The sequence below is a fragment of the Erythrolamprus reginae genome, chromosome 4 (assembly GCF_031021105.1).
Source record: "Erythrolamprus reginae isolate rEryReg1 chromosome 4, rEryReg1.hap1, whole genome shotgun sequence".
NCBI lineage: Eukaryota > Metazoa > Chordata > Lepidosauria > Squamata > Dipsadidae > Erythrolamprus > Erythrolamprus reginae.
In genome coordinates this window covers 113,974,677-113,996,662 of record NC_091953.1, presented here as the reverse complement: position 1 = coordinate 113,996,662, position 21,986 = coordinate 113,974,677, and the positions used below count along the sequence as shown (strand labels likewise).

Below are 21,986 nucleotides of genomic sequence, written 5' to 3'. Positions count from 1 at the left end.
TCAATAATTTTTATGGTAGTCCTATAATTCAGGTCTCCAACTTTTCTGGTGGAGGCAAGTGAGAGGGGAGAGTCTGGATGAGTGGTGAGTGTATATATTCTGGTTTCAGGCTGATTCAGATAATAATTGGAATAAATGATTGCCAAATGCTTGTATTTGTAAAAACACAGCAGCTTCTTTATTTTTCCTTCATCTTCCAGTAATACATATGCTCTGACGCAATGCTTTTCTTTCTCAACTCCCTCCTTAGCAGATAAGCAAATTATCTCAGTAGTAACATCAAAACATTCCACAGGTCATTCTAAAATTTATGAGCTAATCAGCGTTAGCAAGGAGCCATAAAAACAGGTTATAAATCACACGATTCTTTGCTTACTTTCTGGAGCGTGTCAGGGACACCTCCATCTTGATATGACAAGATTGAACGGAATCAGCTTCTTCTTCCGTTCACACCTGGATGTGAGGTAATTGATTAACTAGTTTCTCACCTCCTAATATCTCCTTCCTGTCACTTTTTTCTAATCGCTTACCCACCTCCAGTCCTCCCCATTTAATCCTGAATCCATCTCTATGTCATTAGCCTCCTTCTCTCCTTCATTAACATTCCTTTCTGTCTGTAAATCAGGCAAATCTGCCAATTCTAAATCGCTCCCCCTTTCGGAATCCGAGCATTCCTCAGGCTGAAAGGGAGTATACACAACAGTACACATCTCCATTTGCGCAAGCGCTGTATATGCACACTCGTCACTCACACAAATGGAACTTTGTGTTTGTGCACTTGCTTGCTGTTCATGCAACAGAGCTGCGCACGCATGTGCCATCTGCCTGTCACTTCCGTGGCCCAGTTCTGAATGGGCCACAGCGTGGGGGTTGTGGACTCCTAGTCTATTCCTATAAACCAGTGTTTCTCAATTATTTTCTGGTATGCCCCCACTAGGAAGAAGTAAACATTTCGTGTACCCCCCAACTCTCCGCCAGAATGATTGTTTGCAATAGTCAGCACATTTTCATGGAAAAAACTCAAATGGCTTATCAGTGTGATTGGGATGTAATGTGTTTAAGTGACACCTTAATCTATTTGGCTTCCTGTTGTCCACTGCCAACATTTTTAGACACAATAAACATACCGGTCTTTCCCCGTCTCTCACTGTAGTCACAGTGAAGCCCAAGCCCTACATATACTTTGTCATATTTCCTCATCTTAGTTTTCGGAAGACTTACGTTTGTCTCATTATCATTGTCTCTCTCCTCCTTTCATGGTGTCTCTTAGGGGTTTGTTATATGCACTTCATATCTCCTACTCTCTGCTGTGTGTTATTGTTCGGTGCAAAAAAACCTTACTACCTGCTGTAAAAAAAAAAAGCATGTTCCCTGGGGTCATGGGCCCCCTCTGGCACTGCTCTGTGCCCCCCACAGGGGGCCCGCCCCACCATTTGAGAAACACTGCTATAAACACTTCTATCCACTATTATTATTTATTCTAAGATTCATTTGAGTACCTTCTCCTTCTGCTTCCCTTTCTTTTCCCAGCATCCTTCACAATCTCTAGCTGATTCAGCCCAAACGTTTGGGAATGAGAGAGCAGAATCTTTTCAGGTCCAATTCAAATAACTTTTGGTCAACCTTCTTTTGGACAGGCACTATTGGATAGTCTTTTATTGCCTGTTGGTACCACTGCGCCCCGTCACTTTCCAGGGCTTTCTGGAATTGTCAAGAGGTTTACTGCTTCAGACAGTGTCTGACTGCTGCTGCAGAAGCCAATCTTGTTGATTTGTGACTGGCTGTTGCTGATTTGGTACTTCCATTGCTGTCAAGGTGCAGCTGCTCCTTGTATTGCTGGCTTGAATAGACTGGCTTAACTGCCATGGCTGCTACTGGTTGAAGGGGGCTGTGGATACTCTCCCTGGCTTTTCTGCCCCTTCCCTCTCCAACTGTCACTCTTTCCTGGACTTTCATGTCTCATCTGCAGTCATGCCACTGCTTATCTTTTCTCCAATTCACATATCCTCCGTTTCATCACACAACATAACTACAAGAATGATACTGTCGTTTTATCAGTGGCGGTGCTGCAAGCCATAATAAAAGAAAAAGGTAGGAAATGATGCAGGAATGCATTTTCTGCATGGTGTTTCTTCCTGCCTTGTGGCTTTTCATTGTAATTTTAAAAAATTGCCCTGCAAAATCAGTAATGTAAACTTAATTGACCTCTTGCACTTACCTTACTGACAATCAGGATTATTTTATTGTGGAATTATCCTTAATGTTGTTGGATTTGAATTATGAGTAATCTGAATTCTCGATTTTTAATGAGGAAGCCATTATTAACTCCCATTGAAATTCTATTTGTACAATTTGTATGTTGGCACATGAAAACAACCTTTCTACTTTATTGTATCTTAGAAATTGTTCTATCTGTGCTCTTTTTGTCTAATGCATTTTTGGGAGAAAATAGGGCAGAAGACGATCCCCTTTCTCACAACATACTAGTTCCTTCTTTTCACATGAGGGGAAGTCACATGAATCTTGCAGGTTTGGTTTTTTTTACAGATTTTGTGCCCATGGATGAATAGCGAAGGCAAATGCTAAGACTGGTAGTCCTCGACTTGCTGAGTTCACTGAGTGACCGTCTGAAGTTACAACGGAACTGAAAAAGTGACTTATGACTATGACTGTTGCAGTGATTTACATTCAGATGCTTGACTCACATTTATGACAGTTGCAGTGTCCCAGGGTCATGGGCTCTCCTTTTGCAAACCTTCTGACAAGCAAAGTCAATGGGGAAGCCAGATTCATTTAACAACCGTATTACTAATTTAACAACCGCAAAGATTGACTTAACAAATGTGGCAAGAAAAGTCGTAAAATGGGATAAAATTCATTTAACAAATTTCTTACTTAACAACATAACTTTTGGGCTCAGTTCTGGTCCTAAATTGAGGACTAACTAGTTATTCTGGCTTGAGGACCTCTCTGCTCTCTTGCATGTGATCACTAATTACATAAATAGAAAATATATGAATAGGTTCTGTAAAAGGATTCTTCCATTCAAGTCTAAGGTCAGATTGTTTATCTTCTCCCTCAAGCTGTAAAAGAGCATTATCTGGAAATTGTTACTGCATGACATCTGAAAAATGTCTATTTATCTTATAACTGAGAAGTAAATGACTTCAACCTCAGTGAAACATGTTTGTGAAACATGAGTGTGACTAATGTTCAGAACATATACATTGGCTAAATATAGGATAAATATACAAAACATATTATCAACATGTTGAAATATAAAACTCAGTTAATGTGAATATGGGCAAAACCTTTGAATATAAAGCACTTTGAAATAGAGTGTTCCCATACAAAAAGTCTAAAATTGGCTGTCTCAAATAAGTTTGAAAATGTACTACGATTCTTCTAAGGGAAGGAATATTTATATAGTAACTTCACAGTAAACTACAATCTTTACTACAAAGCCAGACATAATTTACAAATCTGTCTGTAAAACTAAAACGTGACTAAAGGTGGCTAAGAAAAATGGCCTTTGTTTTTTAAAAAATAACACATCCAACAATGGAACATTTATTGAATGGTAAATTTTAAATTTTGAAAGCCAACTCAAGCTTATTTAAATAATATTGATATGTACTGAGATTTACCAATTTGCCAGTTTTGATTCTTGACCAATAAATAGGGAATAAACCCTGCTACAGTGATCCCTCGAGTTTCGCGATCTCGATCTTCGCGAAAACGCTATATCGCGATTTTTCAGCAATTGTTACCATCTCGATCTTCGCGAACACTATATCGCGATTTTCCCCAACCGATCAGGTCACTCTCTTCCTTCCTTTCTCATCTTTCTTTCTCTTTCTCTATGTTGCTTCTTCCTATCTCACACTCTCTTCCTCCCTCTCTCATCTCTTTCTTTCCTTCTCTCTCTTTCTCTCCCCCTCTTGCTCTCGAGCGGCCGCCTAGCAGCTGATCTGCTCGGCAGCGCAGCAGCAGCGAGGAGCCGAAGATCTTCGGCTCCTCGCTGGTGCTGCGCTGCCGAGCAGATCAGCTGCTAGGCGGCCGAAGGAACGTTCCCTGGGTCTTCCCCGCCGCCTCGGATCCTCGCTGATGCCCGCCCGCCGTTTGCCGCTCGCCCCGTTCGGCGGCCGCACGTCCCGTTCGCCCGCCGCTCGCCTCATTCGCCCGCCGCTCCCCTCGTTCGCCCCCCACTCCCCTCGTTCGCCCCGCCGCTCCCCTCGTTCGCCCCCCCACTCCCCTCGTTCGCCCGCCGCTCGCCTCGTTCGCCCGCCGCTATCGAACTTGCTATCGAGCCTGCTAATGAAATCCAACCCGCAGCAGCCCTTTCCCTCTCCAGGCTGCGGGAGGGGTCCGGAGAACAATGCCTGGCGCCGCGCTCCCGGCTGGGCTTTTTTCCCCCATTTCCCCTCGGGTGGAATTTCAGACCCTCCGCCGGTTGGATTTCATTAGCAGGCTCGATAGCAAGTTCTTCCTCCCTTTAGAAAGCCCCGCAGCCTCCTCCGACCGGCGAGGCCGCCAGCGAGGACCCGCAAAGCCGCCGCCGCCGCAGCGAGGCCAAGCCGCCCGCTCCCACGGCACGGGCTCCCAACACAGCGCCGCTCAGCCCGCCCTCGGCGATGCCTCCGCGGATCTGCAAGCCCAGCCGAGCGACGCCTCTGGTCTGGGCGAAGGCAGTGGGCAGGCCCCGCCGCAGCAGTCCCCGCGGGCACCGCGCGCCAAGGGCCGGCCAGGCCGCCGGCCAACAAAGGGGCTCCCTCGCCTCCCTCGGGCAGGTTTACAAAGGCAGCGCGGCAACTTGGAGCACGGCACGCCCCGCAGCCCTCGCCTCGCCCGCCCCCGCCTGGCGCTCCGGCTACCCCCGGCTGAGGAAGAACCGAGTAGCCCCCGCCCTCCCCCGCCCGGCTCCCTTCAGCCCCCCGGGGCCAAGCGGGCGGGGGGCGGGCGGGACTTTGCCTGTCTCCGCCGCCCGCATCGCCCCTCCGGCGGGCCGGCCTCCCCCGCCCGCCTCTGCTGCAGCCGCCGCCGCCTCCCCGACTGGCACAAAAGGGCCCCGCCCGCCCCGCCCCGAAGCTTACCTTGCGAGTTTTTGGCTGCGGGGGGAGAAGTAGGACTTTCCTAACTCCCTCCCCCCGGTCGCCGTTTGCTGCTCGCCCGTTCACCTGCCCGCCATCAGGACCGCCGCGCACTAACTTGATGACGGCCAAGCCGTCCCAGATCGTGGGGAGGGGAGCTCTTCTCCAGCCAGGGGACGGCGAGGCCCTCCCAATGCCCCGCGCTTGGAGCCGGAGTGAGGCCACTTCCGCCTCCAGATGAAGGAATCTCCTCAAACTCAAAGCCTGTATCCTGCCGCCCGGTTTACCCAGGACACGAGCGGCGAAGTGACTTGGAGAAATGGAAAGTCCAAACCGCCCGGTTTCAGTGGGGTTTCCCCGTTGCCCAGGGTTTCCTTCGCCCGAACGGAGGTGGCTGTGGCTCACTTCGCCGCTCGTGTCCTGGGTAAACCGGGCGGCAGGATACAGGCTTTGAGTTTGAGGAGATTCCTTCATCCGGAGGCGGAAGTGGCCTCACTCCGGCTCCAAGCGTGGGGCATTGGGAGGGCCTCGCCGTCCCCTGGCTGGAGAAGAGCTCCCCTCCCCACGATCTGGGACGGCTTGGCCGTCATCAAGTTAGTGCGCGGCGGTCCTGATGGCGGGCAGGTGAACGGGCGAGCAGCAAACGGCGACCGGGGGGAGGGAGTTAGGAAAGTCCTACTTCTCCCCCCGCAGCCAAAAACTCGCAAGGTAAGCTTCGGGGCGGGGCGGGCGGGGCCCTTTTGTGCCAGTCGGGGAGGCGGCGGCGGCTGCAGCAGAGGCGGGCGGGGGGGGGGCCGGCCCGCCGGAGGGGCGATGCGGGCGGCGGAGACAGGCGAAGTCCCGCCCGCCCCCCGCCCGCTTGGCCCCGGGGGGCTGAAGGGAGCCGGGCGGGGGAGGGCGGGGGCTACTCGATTCTTCCTCAGCCGGGGGTAGCCGGAGCGCCGGCCAGGCGGGGGGCGGGCGAGGCGAGGGCTGCGGGGCGTGCTGGGCTCCAAGTTGCCGCGCTGCCTTTGTAAACCTGCCCGAGGGAGGCGAGGGAGCCCCTTTGTTGGCCGGCGGCCTGGCCGGCCCTTGGCGCGCGGTGCCCGCGGGGACTGCTGCGGCGGGGCCTGCCCACTGCCTTCGCCCAGACCAGAGGCGTCGCTCGGCTGGGCTTGCAGATCCGCGGAGGCATCGCCGAGGGCGGGCTGTGCGGCGCTGTGTTGGGAGCCCGTGCCGTGGGAGCGGGCGGCTTGGCCTCGCTGCGGCGGCGGCGGCTTTGCGGGTCCTCGCTGGCGGCCTCGCCGGGCGGAGGAGGCTGCGGGGCTTTCTAAAGGGAGGAAGAACTTGCTATCGAGCCTGCTAATGAAATCCAACCGGCGGAGGGTCTGAAATTCCACCCGAGGGGAAATGGGGGAAAAAAGCCCAGCCGGGAGCGCGGCGCCAGGCATTGTTCTCCGGACCCCTCCCGCAGCCTGGAGAGGGAAAGGGCCGCTGCGGGTTGGATTTCATTAGCAGGCTCGATAGCAAGTTCGATAGCGGCGGGCGAACGGGGCGAGCGGTGGGCGAACGGGACGAGCGGCAAACGGCGGGCGGGCATCAGCGAGGATCCGAGGCGGCGGGGAAGACCCAGGGAACGTTCCTTCAGCCGCCCAACAGCTGATCTGCTCGGTAGCGCGGCAGCAGCGAGGAGCCGAAGATGAGGTTTCCCCGTTGCCCAGGCAAAGGGGAAACCCCATCTTCGGCTCCTCGCTGCTGCCGCGCTACCGAGCAGATCAGCTGTTGGGCGGCTGAAGGAACCTTCCCTTGGTCTTCCCCACCGCCCACACGCAAACTTCACCATCTGCGCATGTGCGGCCATGAAAAAATGGCCGCACATGCGCAGATGGTGTTTTTACTTCCGCACCGCTATATCGCGACAAATCGAGTTTCGCGAGGGGTCTTGGAACGGAACCCTCGCGAAACTCGAGGGATCACTGTACAAGTATAAATGTCACCTTTGTAAAAAAATAAATAAAGTATGAGTACTTACTAAAAAATATCCAGGTATGTCATTGGGAGGAGAAGCCGTTCTAAAACTTTCTTCTTGAAAATGTTGAAAGTTGGTAGCTAATGAAATACCAGAAGTCCGAAACCTGCTTGTGCCACAGGAATTTGGTAAGCCATCTCTATTTGTGCTTCGGGTAAATGAGCTCAGCAAACTTATGTTATTTACAGAAACAACAGGGTCTTTGGAAGCCTTAACTGCTACTTCTGTATTATCTCTTGCCTCCACTTTAGAATGGGGATCAGGCCTTTTGCTAGGTAAATCTAAACCAATGCCATGAAACCTAGACGTTCTTGAATAAGAGGAATCTGCTAAGCTGTGCACCTCCAACGACTGTAGAATATTTGGAGAAATAGTGGGCCTCAAGCCTGATTCTTCAAAATATTTGGAGTGAGTTTGAGATTTCTGAGGACTGTATTGTGCCATCTGTGATGGACAATGAAGAGGCGACAGGCGTGTTTTCTTCAGACTAAACTCATGAGAGTTAAAAATACTATTATCTGCTGTTGCAAATGTCAAAGTTTTTGCAAGGGGTTTGTTTTGATGCTCCTGCGGTAACTGAAGCGTGGTATTCCCTTCTTCTGATCCAGATATTTTGCTGTAGGAGTCATTGCAAGTTGCTTCAGGTATCAAGGCAAGAGTCTCTTTGTTTGGTAGAACATTTTTTTCTGCAGTATACAGATTTACATTGGTGAGATCTGGATACAAGAAAGGACATCTTTCATTGGGTGATTTACCATTTGCAGCATTTTTTTCCAGATTTGCAAGTGCAGTTGTCACTTGAGGAACTGCATTGTTTTCAGAAAGTTTTGTCTCTCCCTTTTCCACAGTTGATGCTTTGGAAGACAGCGCCATGCTGTTAATTAAATGGGATGGTGGAATACTCTCCCATTTGTCATTTTCTTTAAGAAAGTTTCTAGTAACGGACGACACTTTTTTATCAGTATGTGCTAGGGATGAAAAGGCATTTGGAGATATTCCTGAGCTATGTAAATTTTCAGGAGGCAGACAGGATTGCCCAATATGAGGAAGTGCTCGTAGAAAATTGTGATGAACAGCTGCAAGCGAGCCACTAGATGGATGAAGGACCACCGGAGAATGGGGGTTCACTTTGATCTTAGGCTGTGGGGGAAAAAATGGAAAAGTGGTTAGTTTTAACTATAACGCAACTACAGGAGAACCCCAATGTATTTTTCTTCACCATTTTTGCACTGTAGCATTAATTCTCTTTTGCATTTCGATTTGAAGAATTTCACATTACTTAAATATTATTCAATATCCAGACTCAAAAAACAATTTGCTTTCCTTTCAATAGTAATTCTAGTCAGTATTCTCTAATAAGAACAGGGTTTTTCAAATTTTCTCAGCCTGTTAAAATCTATTTTGTAAAAAAATGGATCAAAAGGCAGACTTCTATTGATAGAAAATAGACTGATTTCAAGTGAACTATTTTTTGTCCTTGGCTTCTTGTGCAAATGGTTCTATAGATCAGTTGGAAAAACTTTGGATTGAAATGATGAAAATATCACAATATTTAGTATTCCTTGGGCTAAAAACGACAGCTGATGATAGGTTAAAAATGATAGCCTCTTGACACATTGTAATTTCATGACACATTCATGTTTTTTTAACTTAAAAGTACATTATTGGTAACATATGGCACATGGATTGTGTACAGCTTACATAAATTAATTTTGGATATTATACTGTATATTGAGTAATACGTTAAGGAACAAGTTATTTAAAGAGGTTTTTAATATATCTTTACTGATATCTAGAGATGATCTTATATTTTATGACTTTACCTTTTTATTAAGATTCATGTTTTCCATCTTTGCCTTTAGCAGCTTCATTTTATTCATTGTAATGGAATTCTCAATAATCTGTTGCCCAGAAGGAGATATTTCTGTATCTTCATCATCATCAGCATACAAATTATAAACAGAACCACCACTGGGGCAAGAAGAAAATTCAGATGTGGTCTAGTACCATACATATTAACACTGTAAGTCAGAATTATAAAAATATAGCAAAAGAGTTTCTAAAACAAAACAGTGATATTTTTATATTTCAAAAACTTTTGTTTTATATCAAACATCTTTTGGATCTAATTTCTACTTAAGAACTGTCCTTGTATAAAAATTAAAAGAAACATTGTAATAGTTTAAGGAAAATAAAATGACCAGAAATTAAAGAGTGGCCGTTCTAGAATGTGGATACAAGAGATTAACAAGGATAAATGGATATACAACTAAAGCCCAATTATTAAAGATTTTGAACTGTGTCTTAAAAAATCAGAGAAGGCATAAGAAATTTGGATGGGAAATTTTTTTGGAACTTGAAAATTGAATTTGACTTAATATAACAACAATAATTATAACACAGAGAAATTAACCAGGAAAGGCAGAGCTGGAGGGCGGAGATGCCATCTGGTGGTCAGTTGAAGATTTTTATGAATACCTGCCCAGCTGCTGTCCTTGAAAGATTTGAAAGCTAGAAAGCGGAGGATTTTCAAAAATAGATTCAAATTTGTTACTCTTTGGAAGAAAATATCTGTACTGTACTAGATAAGAATGAACCTGAACAGATATTAAAAACAAGGACAGAAGGATTCGGACTTTTAACTATCAACAAGAAAATTAATAAACTATAAAAGGCTGTGGAACACATTTTGTTGGCAGCTGAATAGATTGTGAAAACCTAGTGACTGGTGACTTGAGGCTTGGAGACAAGTGATTAGTAAGGACTGGTGTGACACCTCTGAATGATTTGAAATTTGACTGACTGCCAAAATAAAAGATTTTTCTATCTTTGATATGGGATTTGTGATTCTAAAGTTATGGAGGGAATTGACCAGGAAGAGATTATTGAACTTCTTAATGATCTCAGAATATCTTTTGGAATTGAAGTACAGTCATACCTCGTCTTACGAACCTAATTGGTTCCAGGGGGAGGTTCGTAAGACGAAAGGTTCGTAAGACGAAACATTGTTTCCCATAGGAAACAATGTAAAGTCAATTAATCCGTGCAACAACAAAAAAAACCCGCAAAAAAACCGCTGCCGCCTGGCTGTGACCTTTTAAAACAGCCGCGCGGCTTCCCAGCCGTCTCCCGAAGCCGAACGCCAAACCCAAACTTCCGCGTTTGGCGCTCGGAGGCTGCTGGAAAGCCCCGCCGCCCGGCTGTCACCTTTTAAAACAGCCGCGCGGCTTCCCAGCAGTCTCCAAACGGTTCAGAAAAAATTTGCCTCTTCTTACGAACTTTTTTCGTGTTACGAACGCCAAACCCGAACTTCCAGGTTTGGCGTTCGGAGGCTGCTGGGAAGCCGCGTGGCTGTTTTAAAAGGTGACAGCCGGCGGCGGGGCTTCCCAGCAGCCTCCGAACGCCAAACCCGGAAGTTCGGGTTTGGCGTTCGTAACACGAAAAAAGTTCGTAAGAAGAGGCAAATTTTTTCTGAACCCCGGGTTCGAATCTTGAGTTGTTCGTAAGACGAGGGGTTCGTATCTTGAGGTACCACTGTACGTGAGGAAGGAAAAAAAAGAAAAAATGGAGATGATAACCAAAAAAAAGAAGACTAATGAAAATGATGATGAAGAGGGAAAGAATATTGATAATGAAATATTGATTAATAATTATGTTGATGAATTTATTGATACTTATAATGATTCCACTGGGGTTTACAGGGATAAGAGAAAATGGTATTAAAAAGGATCATGTTCAGATGAATGATGATGAGTTTGAGAAGCATAAAGTTATAAAAGGATTGGAAAAAACTAGATTTATACAGAAAATGGATTTAAGAAAAAGTGTGTGGGGAAAGAGAAGTTTTTGCTATAAAGGTAAAAGAAAGAATGGGAAGAAAATAGGGGAAATGGGGATGGAGGCGATATGAATATAAAAAGGAAGTTTTTGAGAAATTAAAAGGAAATGGATGAGGGATGTTGGAATGTTATAGAAAGATCTTTTCCTTTTTAAATTCTTTCTTCTTCTCTGTATTATATTATACTTGAGTTAATTAATTGTGATAAGAATGCTAATTGTTTAGAATTTGATATATAATCAATTTAGTTATTTTTATTAAGAATGAAGAGTTTTTGTCTTGTTTATATAGGTTGATATTATACATCAGAAGGATAAATTGATAATGGTGATAGGCTAATTTTCTGAATGAATAGCTAATTACCAGTTTTAAAGGTGAAATCTAAAAGTAGACAAAATGGAAATAGTTTAAATGAAAAAACCTATGATTGTTTACTATACTATATAAGAGATCGGTTTGGATGTATTTGGAAAATTTATTATGTTGAGACTTGAGGAATTAAATGACTTGCAATAATGTCGATAAAATAATGAAGATTAATACAAGAAGCATTATGATAGTTTAAGAAAATTATACAAATGAATATTGCTTTCTATGGGGCATTTGGTTATGATAAAATGGGAGGGGCATTTATTTATTTATTTATTGGATTTATATGCTGTCCCTCTCTGATACATAAGAGTATTAAAAATACTCTTATTAAATAAGTATTTAGTATTTAGTCAATACAAATATATTAAAAATCAACCAGAACCAGATATTGTTATCACACAATTGGAATTAAACAATTTTTGAGAATACATGTTCACCGGCAAATAAAAAACATTTTTATTCCTACGGGCTTTCAGACTTTAAGATAAGATTAAGCAAGAGATTGTTCTCATTCTAACAATGCTAATTGGAACCAGCTGAATTGCCAGTTCAAACATTTGCAGAACAGGTGGTTATTAAACAAGGGCCACAAATATTCTTTTTATATTTATATGCTTTATTGTTTGAATTATTATTTTATTTTATAATTCCACATTGTACTTTTCTTCTATTTCAACTATATTTCTTAATGTCAGCCAATCTGAGCATTATTTAATAAATACCATGCCCTCTTCTAAATTTAATACACCAGCAAATGTCTTAAATTTCACACTGTCCAATAGATTTTCTGCCCTCATGTACTTAATCGCTCATTTATCATAGCAACATTTTTATTCTTTATTATGTACCTTGTTTTTTCAGTTCATATTATGTTTTTATGACTATTTTTAATAGGTAAACATATAATGGCTCTGGAAGCTCTTCCAGGAGCAGAATGCATTGGAACCTGACTTAAATGCAAGTGTGCTTATATTTTTCAATAACATTTGAATATCCTTAACCTTAAAAATAACATACCTTAAAGATTCAGATAACGGTGTTAAAGTTCCATCTCCCCTGTCCACAACTCGAAAAAAATTCAGCTGGTCTCCTTCCTGGTAGACCAAGAACGTAACATGTTTACTGGATGGAACCTTATCCCAGACATCATCTCGACAGGGCCCAATGTATTCTGCTATTTCTTTAATTGGGTCTTCCAAAGGAACTACCAAGAAAAGAAACATGAAGAAAAAAGATTTTCATCTGAATGCTGGCATGAAGGACATGTTTACAGAAACTCTTGTTTCTAATGAACCAAATAAAGCATTATGCAACCTTATTAAATAAATCAGATTTAGTCACAAAACCCTATTTTAAAATAGAAATAAAACTGGCTTTAGGTTGTTGAATATCAACAACCATTTCTACTGCTTTACAAAACTTAAAGTTTTATTTTTATATTCGGAAGATCATTAACATCAAAAGCATCATGGGGCAGATAAAATCTTAGGTACAGACCAACCACATTAATACCCTTTAATTTATAATTTAATTTTATTAGATTTGTATGCCGCCCCTCTCCGAGGACTCGGAGCGGCTAACAACAGAATGCAATATCACAAATCCAATATGTTAAAAAAGCCCATAAAAAGCCCATTATTAAAACCATACAACTCAGTCATACCATACATAAATCTACAATAGCCTAGGAGTAACTCAGTTACCCCATGCCTAACGACATAGGTGGGTTTTGAATAGCTTACGAAAGGGGTCTAATGCCACAGAGGTCGCAACGGCGCAATCCGATCAAGAGCCTCCAACGCAGCCTTGTTCCAGGCCACGGCAAGAGATTCTGCCGAACAGTGAGCAAGTGAATCTGGTAGAACCCCAAGCGCCCCCTGAAAACCCTCTGGATCCATTAGAAGTCTGGGTCGGAACCACCTAGTCGGTTCCGCCTCCCTGCGGGGAAGGATTGGAGCCAAGAATTCAAGCCGCAGCAGAAAATGGTCTGACCATGACAAGGCACGACATCTAAGCCCCTTAGTCTCAGACCATTACTCATGTCAGGTGTATGCCCCCCCCCTCATGAGTTGGACCCTGAACTACTTTAGTCAGGTCCATGGCTGTCATGGTGGCCATGAACTCCTGCGCTAACCCAGAGGAGCCGCCGAGTGATGGCAGATTGAAGTCCCCCAAGACAATAAGTCCAGGAAACTCCACCGCCAACCCGGCCACCTCCTCGAGCAGCACAGGAAGGGCTGTTGACACGCAGTTGGGAGGCAGGTACGTGAGCAACAAGCCCACCTGAACCCCTAAGTCCAACTTCACCAAGAGGGACTCACAACCTGCAATCGTGGGAGCAACGAGTCTGCGCAGGCAAAAAGTCTCCTTGCCTATAATAGCCACTCCACCCCCCTTCCCTGGGGTCGCGGCTGATGCCATACCTGAAACGCGGCTGGGCAAATTTCAGAGAGGAACTCCTCGTTCCAGGCACAGCCAGGTTTCAGTCACACATACCAGGTCGGCCTCCTCCTCCAGGATCAAATCCTGGATGAGGAGAGCTTTATTTACCACCAACCTGGCATTGAGTAGCAGCAGCTTGAGCCCAGAGTCCAGATTACACTCGTTACCAGTACCCTGGGTTGAACTCATGGGGCCGGAACAAGGAATCGCTTTCAGGGAGCGATCTCTTCTTCCCCTAGAACGGCCTGCCCCACGACTCCCGCCATATCTGCCTCTCGCCAGCAAGACTGAAATATTCCGGCCCTCGGCCTCCCCAGTGATAGACCCCCCCCAGTCCCTCCTGCCTCTCCATCGTCAGGTGTGCTAAATTTATCATTCATACTATGTTCATTTATCTCATGCATACCCTCCCACCCACTCCACTCCTGCATACCCTCCCACCCACTCCACTCATTCATTTCATACATACCATCCCACCCGTCCCAATTATCCATAATTAAAAAACTCCAATAACTTAGCTAAAATTAATTGCTAAAATATTAAATATTAAAATAAAAATAAAAACCCATTAATAATTAATACTGATAAAAACCAATTACTCTAAAATTAGTACTAAAAATATAAGCATTAATTATTAAAAATATTAAGAATATAGGAGATAGATTAAAAATTCATTAATCAAACAAGTCAGGAACAAGTAGCACCAAGTTCTCAAAGATGAGCTCTAGGAATAGGCATATAAATTCTGTCCTCCAGACTCTTTGAGGCTGGCTTCCATGTCTCTCTCTTTGCCTCAGCCACCGATCTCGGCTCCTCCATCTCCACGGTACCACCCGGCTCTCGATGTTCGCCCCGGCCTCCTTCTGATATTTCTGTTGTTGTCGGGCGACAACTTCAATTCTCCAGTCCTTCAACAGCACTACATACACAGCCACCACATGACCTCTGCAAGCCTCGTCACAAAGCCAACGGCCTCCATGATATTTTTCTCGGCCTCCTCCTCCACGACAACGGCTTCTTCCTTCTCCCTCCATAAGCCTCGTCATAGCTCGCCGGCCCCCACGACGTTTTTCTCGGCTTCCTCCTTTGCTACAGTGGCTGGCCTAGTTTCTTTACGTAGGTCCTCCACCCGACAAACCCCCGATGCAAAGCGCTCCCACCATACTGTGTTCGGCGTCCTGGGTCTATCCGAGGGGTGGGGGGCAGCTGTCCTGGGCATTGGTCTTCTCTCGCCCTCTTTCATCTCTAAATTTCTAGGTTCCAGTTCTTCAGTTCTCCTCTATGTGATTCACTGCTGAGTGGTGAACAAGTAGAGCAAATCTACTGGCTTGGATTAAAACTCACTATAGTCTTGATGTTTCACCATCGTCTGGTAGAGCTACAGCTTCCACCTGCCTTCTCGCTGCCCCACTGGAACAAAGATTAAATATAAAAAAAGCCTACCTCTTTTTGTATTAATAGGACCACCACGCATTGCTAAGATCAGCTTCAAAGTACATCCTTCTGAAATGCTGAAAACAATCAGACATATTTTGTAAGTTTTTCTTCTAGAAAGAGTGCAGAGAAAAGATTATTAGGAGTCTGGAGGCTAAAACATATAATGAATGGTTGCAGGAACTTGGTATGTCTAATCTAACAAAGAGAAGGACTAGCAGTCCAGTATTTGATATTTGACATGGTACTCCTTCCAATATTTGAGAAGCTGTCACAAAGAAGTACCTGAAGGCAAGAGAAGATGTTAACTGATGGAAACTTATTAAAGGGAGATCCAACCTAGATCTAAGGAGAAATTTCCCATTAGTAGAACAATTAATAATTGGAATGGTTTGCCTCCAGAAATTGTGGCTGCTCCATCACTGGATGTTTTTAAGAAGAGAGTGGACAACCACTTGTTCAGAGTGGTATAGGGTCTCCTGCTTGGGCAGGGGATTGGATTAGAACACCTCCAAGGTCGCTTCAACTCTCTTACTATAGTCAAGAAATATTCAAAAACACTTGAATAATCACATTTGAATACTCACTGGTAATCATTCAAAGAATAGTCATCCTCCAACTCCACATTATTCCAGATTAAATGCTGCTGAGATACAGGGATACCTTGAAATATTAGTAAAATTGAATGGATAGATTTACTTTACAAAGCTATGACTAAAATTACTAAAAGTTGTTCATTTGCATATCTGAAATTAACATTCTAAATGAAAAATATGATTTTAATTTATATCATGCAAAACATTCCTGAAAGTGATCCACTGCAAGTACATTTCTGAGGCAGCTATTTGAAGAAGAAAAGTACAGATGGACTTCGCTTATCAACTGCGATCAGTTATAATGATGCTTAAAATATAACTTTGCAACAAGGTGCTCACTCAGGACCTTTCCAGCATATTTAAATCACCTATTTGCCATTAGTTAGTACATATACTAAGCTTGATCTGTTTTTTTTCCCTCCACCCTTCACAGAACAGAGAGAAACAGATCATAAGATAGTAAGCAAATATATAATCAAGTACATACTGAAATGAATGTGCTAGTCTGGCTGTTTGCCTAGTATGCTCAGGACTGGGAGTTGTGAACATGCTGGTGCTAGAACATTCCTTTGGATCTGTATTTACTACCATGTGCCTGCTTATACTATTATAATCCCTTTGTTTCCAATGAATCTAAATGCAAACATTAATTTCCTTTTTGCTAATTATCCCAATGAGCATCTAAAAAGGTGGGAGAAAAGGAAAAATGGAGATAAAATCTTAAGGACATTTGTGGTTGCACAATTTCCTTTAGCGACTGCATCACTTAGCGACCAAGTTGCTGGTCTCAATTGTAATCATTAAATGAGGACTGCCCCTGTTTGCTAAAGATATTCTACACAGAACAGTCATTCATCATGCTTACCTCATATTGTTGATTGACAAATGTTATTATAATTTGAGCTTTTATAAAAATACAAATATTTTTGCATTTGTACTGATATTTTGATCCAAGCAATTATATATCTGTTACACCACCATAGAAATTTATGTTCAGATCAATATAAATAAAACATTTTATGTTCAAATTTTTGACCAGACATTTAATTATGTTGGTATTCCCTCTAAAATATCTGAACTTTCAAATTTTAAAACTTAATCCTGATGTAAAAAGGAACATGTACCTTCCAGTCTCTGGATTTTAGCTTTCACAGAAATAACTGTTTCGAAAGGAGACACTCGCAATTCAAAGCATGTTCCTGTTAAAGTTTCAATGAAGAGCTCCATGGTCTCATAGAAAGTAAGTTTGCAATGACATGATCCAACATTATCCTCATTGAAGAAAGGAGGTTCCTTCTTGCTGGCCATTCTAGTGTTCCTTGTGAAAAAAATCAGTTGGACATTATATCTCAATTTTAACTCAAGTCAGCTCTAAACAGGGAAAAATGCTTTTGTTCATGTTTCTAGATTCAGACTGATACAAGATCTGTTATCATAACATTTAAGAAATAAAATTAACATCTATTAAAGTATCCTTTAGTAACTGTACTAAAGCAAGAAAACAAATTTCATTCTATTTTTTTTCACCCAGAAGTACATATTTAAAGGCAAAAATATAAATACCTGTAAATAAATGACTTATTTCTCTGTATTATTAATTTATTATAACAGAAAGAGTACACTAAATTTTAAAATTCAGAGCATTTGTCTATGGAGATTCAATAATCCAGGTCATGGTTGTATGAAAGGTGCTTTCCAAAAGGCTATTGGACTTCTTAGGTTTTTTTTCCTTGAAAACATTTTACTTCTCATCTGAGAAGCTTCTTCAGTTTTGGCTGAATGATGGGGAAAGGAAGGATTTATATTTCTTATATTTATATTCTGATTCAGAGCAATTCTTTGAATGAAAATAAGTCTCACTGAAGATAGTTAAGATTTTTCTTACAAAAAAAGACCACTTTGATGCAAATAAGTAGATGGAAATCTACATTATACTAATGATTGAGGAAACAGAGAATCAACTGAGATCAATTTTGTAAAAGATATCTTAAAAAACATTTTCTATCCCCAAATTTCTACATGTGTGAAGAACTGAGAAATTTGTAAGATTAGAATATTGCTCCTGGGAAAAGCATTTCCATTAATGTCAACAACCAATTCCCGAGAACAAAAATAATAAATATCAAGTGTGCTATAATCCTTTACAACTGATAATTCTACAACCACAGAAGATATAAAACTATTATTGTGAATCCTCTAATACAGGGGTCCCCAACCACCGGGCCGCGGACCAGTACCGGGCCGCGGGGCATGTTGCACCGGTCCGTGGAGTCAGCAGCTGCCGGCCCTCATGCCGCCACCCCCTCCCTCCAGCGCTTCGCCTCCCGCTGGGCAAGAGGCCTCGGGAGGCAGGTTCTGCCGGCCACAGGACGATGGATGAGACAGAAGGGTGGGAAGGACCGAGAGGCTCAAGCCTCTTTTGGCTTCTGCCGTGGGGCGCTTTTGCGTTTTTGGCTGGGGGGAGGCAGGAGGGCCAGCCTGACCCCCTCTCTCCAGCGCTTAGCTCCCGCTGGGCAAGAGGGCTTGGGAGGCAGGTTCTGCCGGCCACAGGACGATGGATGGGACAGAGGGGCGGGAAGGACCGAGAGGCTCAAGCCTCTTTTGGCTTCTGCCGCGGGGTGCTTTTGCGTTTTTGGCTGGGGGGAGGCAGGAGGGCCAGCCTGACCCCCTCTCTCCAGCGCTTAGCTCCCGCTGGGCAAGAGGGCTTGGGAGGCAGGTTCTGCCGGCCACAGGACGATGGCGGGAAAGAGGGGCGGGGAGGACCAGCACCCCCATGCTTAATCCCGCCCCCAACCACGCCCCTTTCCGCCCCCACTGGGCCATAGAAAAATTGTCTTGCTGAAACTGGTCCCTGGTGGAAAAAACGTTGGGGACCACTGCTCTAATATTACAAATGGAAGATGTTTGTGCTCCTGCCAGCTATGTACTCAGAATATTCTACCTATCCTGAATGGCCCACGTTGTTTCCTGTCTGTTTTTGCAAAAGCTCTTATTGCAAAATAAGATTCAGAACCGCATTAAAATATTTGAAAGACAGCCAGAATTCAATTACTGAGCTACAATTTTGCCTATTTTGGTCTTGTTGATCCATCCCATGCTATGCACTCTGGAAAGTGACTTCACAAACTATCTAGTAGTAGAAAACTGTTATTGTTTTCATAAAATCAAAGAAATTGATAAGTTCTTGTGATATTTCTGTCTTAAGTTTAATAATATGTTTCCAGCTTTTTGGGGTGGATTATGACAATCTATTGTGTCAAAATGATTCTTGCCCTCCACTATGCATAGTCATGCAGATGTATAACTCTGTGCATTACCCAAAGTTACTTATGTCCTTTATTTCCAATAATCACTACAGGTTGTCCCGACTTATGACCACAATAGAGCCCAGGTATTTCTATTGTTAAGTGATTTTTGCCCCATTGTACTACCTTTTTTGCCACAGTTGTTAAGTGAAACACTGCAGTTGATATGTTAGTAACCTGGTTGTTAAGTGAAGTTTCCCCCCTTTGACTTCGCTGGCCAGGCGGTCAACAAAGATGATTAGATTATGTGATTACGGGAATGCTGCAAAAGTCGTAAGTGGGACAAATGGTCATAAGTCACTTTTTTTCAAACTCAGTTGTAACTTTGAATGGTCGCTAAATGAACTGTTGTTAAGTCAAGGACTTCCTGTATATTAACCTTGTGTACTACCAAAAGTTACTTATCTTCTTTATCTCTAATCATCACTACTGTATATGTCCCATACTGTATATCATCTTATTCCTAAGAGGTTTGTAAGGGGCATGCATAAGTGCACCAACATCGAGATCGGGCCATAAAGGATATGTATGGTTTTATTGTGGGTTTAAAATTGTTTTAAAATTGTTCCCCAAGTCTACAGAGAGACAAATCCAATAAATTATTATTATTATTATTTAGATACAACTTTTCGACTGCAGGAAATACGACTTTAGTAATCACGTAATTGATGCATGGAACTCGCTACCAGACTCTGTAGTATCATCAGCTAACTCCCAAAACTTTACCCTTAGACTATCCACTGTTGCCCTCTCCCGATTCCTAAGAGGCCATTAAGGTCCCTTCCGTCCCATCCTAATGTTTCTCTTTTACTAGTATCATGTACTGTATATAAATATTATATCTTTGTTTACCACCAATACGTACATGACAAAACAAACAAACAAATAAAATAAATATTTTAATATTAATATTGTATGCATTATTTTTATTAGTTGTGAGCCGCTCAGAGTCCTTAGGGAGTTGGGCGGCATACAAATTGAACTAATAAACAAATTGACCTAATAAACACGCCTACTGTCCCTGCCTATTTTCTCATTTATCTGTACTTTGCTTATGTTTACGTTTATATCTATACCTGATACCTTGTACATCTTTTGACAAATAAATAAATTAAAATTAAAATAAATTCCACACTGGAAAATAAAATAAGCTCCGGTGTTTGGGTGTACACACATCCTATTCAGCAAAAGAACCGGGCCTATTTCTTATTCAACTCCACTCTCTCACCTACGATTATAGATACTGTAATAGACTAATAAATAAGAGACTTTTTGGTAGAGCCCCCAATGATTATTTAACCCAGGTGCCAACTCCATTTGGAGAAAAAAGGCCAAGCCGGCAACTCGTGTTTTCTCCACAGGATCGGAGAAATCCAAAACTTGCTTAGTTGCGCCCCTTTTTGCGTCCTTATTACGGTCAGGGCGGGGGGAAAAGCCGCCGAAACCCAGGAAACTAACAAACAGGGCGATAGAAACAAAAAGCCTCAAGATGGAAGCGCCGAAGGGAACGAACTGTCCTTTCAACAGGGCTGGGCTGGTTTTGTCAGCAAGCCCTTCGTGGGGAGCCTCTGGATTCCCAGCTCGCCCCGAAGGGAAGAAAGCGGCTTTCCTAGTCCAATTCCCCAGGCTTAAGGAAGATAACAAGGCCGCATTTCGGAGCCTCCACTGAAGTTTTAATGGCTATCGGGACACCGGAGAGGGGGAAAGAGGAGAAACGGGCGGCCACGCCTGCTTCCCTCCCCCCTCCCCGCCCCAAAGAAGCGGCCAGGTGTGGAGACCCGTCCACCTCACCTGCCGTTTCCCGCCACGCAGGGCCCCCGCGGGAGGGGCCGACGCGTCTCCTTCCCGCTTTCAGGGAGCTGCCGAGGCAGCCACGGAGCGGAGAAGACGATGGCGAGCGGAAGACATTCAGCCCCACGGGAGGGCCCGTTCCCTCCGCCCGGCGGCGAAGGGGCGGCGCCTTAACCCGTCCTCCCCGCCCTTTGTGACGCGATAAACGGGCGAGTCCCGTTGCTTAGAGACCGCGGGGCTCCGAGCCTTGGCGTGGCTCGGAAAGTGGCGGGAAGGGTTGGTTCTGAGGTGGGAAGAGGAGGGTGTGTGTGTGTTAGTCGCCTCAGCTGAGGTAACGCTTCAGCGGGGAAATTGCGATATCAGAATGCTGTGCCTTCCCTCATACCTTCCTTCCTTTCTCCCCTCCCTTTCTTTCTCTTTCTTTCTTTTTCTTCTCCCCCTTCCCTTCCTTCCTTTCTCCTCCCTTTCCCTTTCTTTCTCCCTTATCCTCCCCTCCGTTTGTTTGTTTATTTATCCTCTTTCTTTCTCTCTCTCTTTCCTTCTTTCTCCATTCCCCTTCCTTCCTTTCTTTTCTTTCTTGTATGTATGTATGTTTTATTTATATTTTATTTATTTATCAAACACGTATAGGATAGTAGTACTTTGTACAAACTACTAACTAAAAAGTAACGATAAAAGGGGACAATAGGATAGTAGGAAAGGGACGGTAAGCACACTGGTGTGCTCATGCACCCCCCCCCTTACAGACCTCTTAGAAACTGATGATGGGTTGCTTGAGTGATGGATTAGCCAAGACCTGCATCATCAAGCAAGGGATGCTAGAATGGAATAAAGCACTAATTGTAGGATCAATAAATGTATGCAAAGTTAGCTGAACTTTCATCAGGGGAAATTCCTAGGTCTGCATCTTGACATGTCACAATAAGATGAGGTCTACCTATAATAGAATGCTTAAGTTGAAAATGTGTGTTGAAATTATTTTCTCCATGGGTTTCCACATTAAGCATTGCAAACAGCGTGCAAGATAATGTAAGCAGGCTGTAAAAAAAAAATCTAATATGTATCATGACATATTACCAAAGTGATGTTAAATTGGATACTTTACAAATT

At 43.8% G+C, this 21,986-nt stretch overlaps 1 protein-coding gene across 12 annotated transcripts in view; it reads right to left on the bottom strand.

The window, feature by feature from the left end:
- Positions 1-21,166, bottom strand: part of ZFAND4 (zinc finger AN1-type containing 4) — a 33,989-nt gene extending 12,823 nt beyond the window's left edge. For 2 of the 12 annotated variants that reach the window (XM_070751260.1, XM_070751258.1), the window contains exons 1-7: positions 20,877-21,074; positions 16,905-17,098; positions 15,772-15,847; positions 15,194-15,261; positions 12,326-12,512; positions 8,922-9,069; positions 7,102-8,238 (exon numbers count right to left, since the gene is read on the bottom strand). In XM_070751260.1, the coding sequence (XP_070607361.1) occupies positions 7,102-8,238; positions 8,922-9,069; positions 12,326-12,512; positions 15,194-15,261; positions 15,772-15,847; positions 16,905-17,088 (1,800 nt within the window). In that variant the 5' untranslated portion in view covers positions 17,089-17,098; positions 20,877-21,074. Of the gene's footprint in view, positions 1-2,535; positions 3,696-7,046; positions 8,239-8,921; positions 9,070-12,325; positions 12,513-15,193; positions 15,262-15,771; positions 15,848-16,904; positions 17,099-20,876 lie in introns of those variants that run through there. The other 10 variants (XM_070751261.1, XR_011559063.1, XM_070751262.1 and 7 more) reach the window with 10 other exon arrangements.
- Positions 21,167-21,986: the final 820 nt, after the last annotated feature.